At 44.7% G+C, this 8,010-nt stretch overlaps 2 protein-coding genes across 2 annotated transcripts in view; one reads left to right on the top strand and one right to left on the bottom strand.

Moving 5' to 3' along the window:
- LOC117941216 (formin-like protein 2) overlaps nucleotides 1–1,209 on the top strand; it is a 14,113-nt gene extending 12,904 nt beyond the window's left edge. Inside the window, exons 19-20 of the mRNA XM_034866303.1 lie at nucleotides 9–135; nucleotides 255–1,209. Coding sequence (XP_034722194.1) covers nucleotides 9–135; nucleotides 255–343 — 216 coding nt within the window. The 3' untranslated portion in view covers nucleotides 344–1,209. The remainder of the gene's footprint in view (nucleotides 1–8; nucleotides 136–254) is intronic.
- A 569-nt stretch (nucleotides 1,210–1,778) lies between these two features.
- LOC117941208 (regucalcin-like) lies at nucleotides 1,779–6,941 on the bottom strand (the record flags this gene model as incomplete). The annotated part of the gene is made up of 3 exons (XM_034866295.1): nucleotides 1,779–2,426; nucleotides 2,646–2,800; nucleotides 6,800–6,941. Coding segments are annotated over 3 exons (348 nt in total), but the record flags the coding sequence as incomplete, so codon positions are not given.
- Nucleotides 6,942–8,010: the final 1,069 nt, after the last annotated feature.

Below are 8,010 nucleotides of genomic sequence, written 5' to 3' on the forward strand. Positions count from 1 at the left end.
CCCCCCAGTCCCCCTCCCAAAGGGGGGGCAAGCGCCAGCAGCAGGAGCTGCTCTCAGAGCTGAGACGCCGACAGGGGAAAGACAGTCGCCATGTTTACGAAGGAAAGGATGGAGCCATCGAGGACATCATCACAGGTAGAGACACAAACCTGTCTCCTGTCTGTCTCTCTCCTGTCTGTCCCGTCTCCTTTCTCATGTCTGTCTCATGTCTGTCTCCGGTCTGTCTCCTGATTGGTTGTCTGTCTCACCTGCAGCTCTGAAGACCGTCCCCTTCACCGCCCGATCGGCCAAACGCAGCTCTCGCTTCTTCTGTGAGCCCGCCCACTCTGAGGAGCATTACTGAGACATCGGACAGAAACATGGGGGACATTTCATCTGAGACAGAGACAGGGCCTGAACCTAACACTGTCTCTCTGCTTGTTGTTTTCTTCTTCTTGACTTTGAACCGCACAAAAAGACAGGAAGAGGATTCAGAAAAAGCATTTCCTGTCTCACCTTCATGAGGACACTAACCCCCCCGTTACCTTAACAACAAGTCCCAGTCAAACCAAACTCCAGTCACGAATCGGACGATTTTAGGATTTTAGGTTTGGGTTGAAGCCGCCACGAAAGCTGGAGACAGACACCCGCAGACACACCTGGACACACCTGGAAAACCTGGAAACACCTGGAAAATATGGACACATCTGGACACACCTGGACAACATGGACACACCTGTAAAATATGGACACTACTGGACACACCTGGACACCCCTGGAAAACCTGGACACACCTGGACAACATTGACACACCTGTAAATTATGGACACACCTGGACATACCTGTAAAACATGGACACACCGGTAAAACATGGACACACCGGTAAAACATGGACACAACTGGACACACCTGGAAAACCTGGATACATGTAAAACATGAACACACCTGGATACATGTAAAACATGAACACACCTGGACACACCTGTAAAACATGGACACACTTGGACACATCTGTAAAACATGGACACACCTGTGAAACATGGACACACCTGTAAAACATGGACACACTTGTAAACATGGACACACTTGTAAACATGGACACACCTGGACACACCTGTATACATGGACACACCTGTAAAACATGCACACACCTGGACACACCTGTAAAACATGGACACACTTGGACACACCTGGACACACCTGTAAAACATGGACACACCTGGACACAACTGTAAATGTCTATATGTAGATATCTGCTATTACAGGATCTACTACAAACACTTACTCAACTATTCGGACAATATCGGTCACATGACAGTTAAGTTCAGCCGAAAAAAGGTGACTGTGAGTCTTTGAGGATGTCACCCTCTCCCTCCACCCCCCCCCCCCTCCATCCTTTTAAAGTCTGAACAAGGCAATATGTGAAACAGCACAAAGTTTTCTATGTTAAAACCTTTTCTATATGAAGCGTCTTTCTGTTTGGTCTTTGTTGGTGATTCTGCATCATCTACTTCCTGTCTACTTCCTGTCTGTTAATAAGGTCAATGGTGAAGAAATAAAACGCACCCTGTCTACTTCCTATCTGTTAATACCCGGGGGGGCTCTACCCTCCAAGTGTAGCTACGGCGCCATTTTAATGCTACCTAGCCATGCCATTGACTTCCATTCATCTTCACGCCACATTGACAGTGAGTAACTGCCTATGCTAATTAGCACATAGTCAATGAGTCATAAGAAACTTGTAATACAGAAAAAATACTTTTCATGTTGAATACTATGTGAAGTTTTATTGTGGTAGGAGGAAAGGAAACATTAATCCTTTATCTGGGTGTATTCAATTCGTGGATAGCTCATTTGCATTTTATAATTAATGTCAATAATAGGCACAGGCTAATTACTGCTAACTAACATGCTAGTTAACATTAACATAGACACAGGCTAATTACTGCAAACTAAGATGCTAGTTAACATTAACATAGACACAGGCTAATTACTGCAAACTAACAAGTTAGTTAATGTTAACATAGGCCCAGGCTAATTATTGCTAACTAACATTCTAATTAACATTAACATAGACACAGGCTAATTACTGCCAACTAACATGTTAGTTAACATTAACTTAGGCACAGGCTAATTACTGCTAACAAAAATTCTAGTTAACATTAACATAGACACGGGCTAATTACTGCTAACTAACATGCTAGCTAACATTAACATATCCACAGGCCAATTGCTGCTAACTAACATGCTTGCTAACATTAACATTGGCTTTGCTAGTTTCTGATTTGCTGTCACTTCACCATTTAGGTTATTTAGAGGGTCCAGTGATCTGTGCTGTGATTGGCTGGGTTATTTAGAAGATCCAGTGATCTGCACTGTGATTGGCTGTTTGAAGATCATCCAGAGAACGAGTTAGAAGGACGACCTTTAACCCCAAGTCCTGTTACCTGCACACACACACACACACACACACACAGACACACAGACACACACAAACATATGACAGGTAAAAAGGGTAAGACATGTGAGACAGGTAAGACAGGTAAGATATGTAAGACGGGTAAGACAGGTAAGACGGGTAAGACATGTTAGACAGGTGAGACATGTGAGACAGGGTAAGACAGGTAAGACATGTGAGACAGGTAAGAAAGGTGAGACAGTCTCACCCTGAAGGTGTGTCCGGCCAGCGGCTGCTCTCTGCGCTCTGATTGGTCGAGGCCCAGACTGGCGGAGGTCACGTAGAGGTCAGTGTATCTTGGACCACCAAAACAACAGGAAGTAGTTTTCATCACAGGAAGAGAAACGCTGCGCAAACACACACCTGCAAATACACACATATACACAAAAATATATACACACACACACATGTATATACACTGTATACTCACATATATACAGTATGCATACATACATGTATATGTATATGTATATATATATATATATATATATATATATATATATATATATATATATATATATATATATATATATATCTATATCAGGACACACACACACACACACACACACACTACCGTTCAAAAGTTTGGGGTCACATTGAAATGTCCTTATTTTAGATAACTTTAAACTAGTCTTAACTTTGAAGAAATACCCTCTATACATTGCTAATGTGGTAAATGACTATTGTAGCTGCTAATGTCTGGTTTTGGTGTAATATCTCCATAGGTGTATAGAGGCCCATTTCCAGCAACTATCACTCCAGTGTTCTAATGGTACAATGTGTTTGCTCATTGGCTCAGAAGGCTAATTGATGATTAGAAAACGCTTGTGCAATCATGTTCACACATCTAAAAACAGTTTAGGTCGTTACAGAAGCTCCAAAACTGACCTTCCTTTGAGATAATTGAGTTTGTGGAGCATCACCTTTGTGGGGTCAATTAAACGCTCAAAATGGCCAGAAAAAGAACTTTCATCTGAAACTCGACAGTCTATTCTTGTCCTTAGAAATGAAGGCTATTCCATGCGAGACATTGCTAAGAAATTGAAGATTTCCTACAACGGTGTGCACTACTCCCTTCAGAGGACAGCACAAACAGGCTCTAACCAGAGTAGAAAAATAAGTGGGAGGCCGCGTTCCACAACTGAGCAAGAAGATCAGTTCATTAGAGTCTCTAGTCTGAGAACCAGACGCCTCACAGGTCCCCAACTGGCATCTTCATTAAATAGTACCCGACAAACACCAGTGTCAACATCTACAGTGAAGAGGCGGCTGAGGGATTCTGGGCTTCAGGGCAGAGTGGTAAAGAAAAAGCCGTATCTGAGACTGGCCAATAAAAGAAAAAGATTAAGATGGGCAAAAGAACACAGACATTGGACAGAGGAAGACTGGAAACAAGTGTTGTGGACGGATGAATCCAAGTTTGAGGTGTTTGGATCACAAAGAAGAACGCTTGTGAGACGCAGAACAAATGAAAAGATGCTGGAAGAATGCCTGACGCCATCTGTTAAGCATGGTGGAGGTAATTTGATGGTCTGGGGTTGCTTTGGTGCTGGTAAGGTGGGAGATTTGTACAGGGAAAAAGGGATTCTGAAAAAGGAAGGCTTATTCCATTTATTACTCCATTTTGCAACGCCATGCCATACCCAGTGGACAGCGCTTGATCGGAGCCAATTTCACCCTACAACAGGACAATGACCCTGAACACACCTCCAAATTGTGCTAACTATTTAGAGTAGAAGCAGGCAGCTGGTATTCTATCGGTAATGGAGTGGCCAGGCAGTCCCCAGACCTGAACCCCATGGAGCTGTCGTGGGAGCAGCTTGACCGTATGGTACGCAGGAAGTGCCCATCCAACCAATCCAACCTGTGGGAGCTGCTTCTGGAAGCGTGGGGTGACATTTCTTCAGATTACCTCAACAGGTTAATTAACAGCTAGAAAGCCAAAGGTCTGGAATTGCTGCAAATGGAGGATTCTTTGACGAAAGCAAAGTTTGATGTAAAAAAAATCTTATTTCAAATACAAATCATTATATCTTACCTTGTCAATGTCTTGACTCTATTTTCTATTAATTGCACAACATATGGTGGTGAATAAGTGGGACCCATATATACACACTACCGTTCAAAAGTTTGGGGTCACCCAAACAATTTCGTGTTTTCCTGAAAAGTCCCACTTATTCACCACCATACGTTGTGCAATGAATAGAAAATAGAGCCAAGACATTGAAAAGGTAAGAAATAATGATTTGTATTTGAAATAAGATTTTTTTTACATCAAACTTTGCTTTCGTCAAAGAATCCTCCATTTGCATACTTATTTTACTATATATATACACATTGAGTAAAATAAGTATTTAACACCCTGCTATTTTGCAAGTTCTCCCACTTAGAAATCATGGAGGGTCTGAAATTGTCCTCGTAGGTGCATGTCCACTTTGAGAGACATGTCCACTGTGTGAGACATAATCTATAAAAAAATCCAGAAATCCCAATGAATGATTTTTTTAACTATTTATTTTTATGATACAGCTGCAAATAAGTATTTGAACATCTGTCTATCAGCTAGAATTCTGTCCCTCAAAGACCTGTTAGTCTGTCTTCAAAATGCCCCCCCCCCCCACTCCATTTATTATCCTAAATTAGATGCACCTGTTTGAGGTCGTTAGCTGCATAAAGACACCTGTCCACCCCATACAATCTGTAAGAATCCAACTACTAACATGGCCAAGACCAAAGAGCTGTCCAAAGACACTAGAGACCTCCACAAGGCTGGACAGGACTACGGGGACATGTCCAAGACCAAAGAGCTGTCCAAAGACACTAGAGACCTCCACAAGGCTGGACAGGACTACGGGGACATGTCCAATCAGCTTGGTGAAGACAGGTCCACTGTTGGAGCAATCATTAGAAAATGGAAGAAGCTAAACATGACTGTCAGTCTCCCTCGGACTGGGGCTCCATGCAGGATCTCACCTCGGGGGGTCTCAATGATCCTAAGAAAGGTGAGAAACAAGCCCAGAACTACACGGGAGGAGCTGGTCCAGGACCTTAAGAGAGCCGGGACCACCGTTTCCAAGGTTACTGTTGGTAATACACTAAGACGTCATGGTTTGAAATACTGCATGGCCCGGAAGGTTCCCCTGCTTAAACCAGACCAGGTCCAGGCCCGTCTGCCAACGACCATCTGGAGGATCCAGAGGAGTCATGGGAGAAAGTCATGTGGTCAGATGAGACCAGAATAGAACTTTTGGGTCATGATTCCACTAACAGTGTTTTGAAGAAGAAGGATGAGGACCATCCCAAGACCACCATCCCTAGTGTGAAGCATGGGGGGGTAGCATCATGCTTTGGGAGGGGTTTCTGCACATGGGACAGGGGGACTGCACTGTATTAAGGAGAGGAGGACCGGGGCCATGTACTGGGAGATTTGGGGGACCAACCTCCTTCCCTCAGTTAGAGCATTGAAGATGGGTCGAGGCTGGGTCTTCCAACATGACAATGACCCGAAGACCACAGCCAGGAGAACCAAGGGGGGGCTCTGAAAGAACCGGATCAAGGTTCTAGTGGGACCTAGCCAGTCTCCAGACTTAAACCCAATAGATAATCTTTGGAGGGAGCTCAAACTCCAGCCCAGAAACCTGACTGGTCTAGAGATGATCTGTGTGAAAGGGGGACCAAAATCCCTTCTGCAGAGTGGCAAACCTGGTAAAGAACTACAGGAAACGTTGCCAACAAAGGCTGCTGGACCAGATATTAACATGGATCTTCTCAGGTGTTCAAATACTTATTATCAGCTGTATCATACAAATAAATAGTTATAAAATCATACATTGTGATTTCTGGATTTTTTTTAGATTGTGTCTCTTACAGTGGACATGTCTCTCAAAGTGGACATGTCTTTCACAGTGGACATGCACCTACGAGGACATCAGACATTCCATGATTTCTAAATGGAGAACTTGCAAAATAGCAGGGTGTTAAATACTTATTTTGGTCCTTCCTTTCTAAAAAACACAGCGTTTATGTTGGCGTTGTCATTAGTGTTCGCATTAGTGTTGGTATTAGCATTAGCGTTAGCATTAGTATTGGCATTAGCATTGGCGTTGCCGTTGGTGTTAGCATTAGCGTTGTAATTAGCATTAGCATTAGCATTAGCGTGGGAACCCGTGGGACCGAACCGTCGCGGGTTCGATGTTGATGACTCATCCTCCGTTGTAACACCTGTTAGCATTAGCATGTAAGCAGTGGGACTGACCCGTCGCGGGTCGATGTTGATGACTCGTCCTCCGTTGTAACACCTGTTAGCTTTGTCATGAGCGTTAGCATTAACGTTAGCATTAGCATGTTAGCATTGGGACTGACCCGTCGCGGGGTCGATGTTGATGACTCGTCCTCCGTTGTAACACGCAACCCAGAGACGGCCGTCAGCGTCCACTGCCATCCCATCAGGAAGCCCCTCCCCCTCCTGCAGCCGGTACACCACACGCCGGTTACCTAGGCAACACACAGAAACACCCCATCAGGAAGCCCCTCCCCCTCCTGCAGTACCAGGTAGTATAAAGTACCAGGTAGAAGTATAAAGGAGAGTAACAGGTGGTAGTACTACCGTTATGGTTAGGTCGTAGTATATAGTACTAGGTAGTACTATAAGAAAAATAATAATACATTTTATTTAACAGCGCCTTTCTAATCACTCACGATCGCTTTACAGACGATAGAAGACAGATACAGGGAATAGAAAAGTATAAACAGTTGACAGGAAATGACAGGAACAGGTGGGTTAGGGTCTGGGTTTAAACAGGTGGGTTAGGGTCTGGGCTTGAACAGGTGGGTTAGGGTCTGGGCTTGAATAGGTGGGTTAGGGTCTGGGTTTAAACAGGTGGGTTAGGGTCTGGGCTTGAACAGGTGGGTTAGGGTCTGGGTTTGAACAGGTGGGTTAGGGTCTGGGTTTGAACAGGTGGGTTAGGGTCTGGTTTTAAACAGGTGGGTTAGGGTCTGGGTTTAAACAGGTGGGTTAGGGTCTGGGTTTAAACAGGTGGGTTAGGGTCTGGGTTTGAACAGGTGGGTTAGGGTCTGGGTTTGAACAGGGGGGGAGAGTTGATACTGCGGAGATCAGGTGGGAGTGAGTTCCAGAGCTGGGGAGCAGAGCGGCTGAAGGCTCTTGTCCCCATGGGGACCCTTGACAAGTCAAGCTGGGGGTACAGTGAGGTGGAAGGAGAAGGTGGATCTGAGGGAGCGGGAGGGGGGGGGGGTGATGTGAAGGAGGTCAGATAGATATGGAGAAGCAAGGTTATGGACGGCTTTTAAAGGATGGAAAAGGATTTTAAATTGTATTCTGAATTGGACTGGAAGTCATTGGAGCGGCTGAAGAACCGGGGTTATGTGATGAAAAGACGGGGTTCTGGTGATGACACCAGCTGCTGGAGGACAGGGGTTATATGATGAAAGACAGGGTTCAGGTGATGACACCAGCTGCTGGAGGACATGGGTTATATGATGAAAGACAGGGTTCAGGTGATGACACCAGCTGCTGGAGGACAGGGGTTATAAGATGAAAAGACGGGGTTCAGGTG

This window comes from Etheostoma cragini, unplaced genomic scaffold (genome assembly GCF_013103735.1).
Source record: "Etheostoma cragini isolate CJK2018 unplaced genomic scaffold, CSU_Ecrag_1.0 ScbMSFa_4657, whole genome shotgun sequence".
Taxonomy (NCBI): domain Eukaryota; kingdom Metazoa; phylum Chordata; class Actinopteri; order Perciformes; family Percidae; genus Etheostoma; species Etheostoma cragini.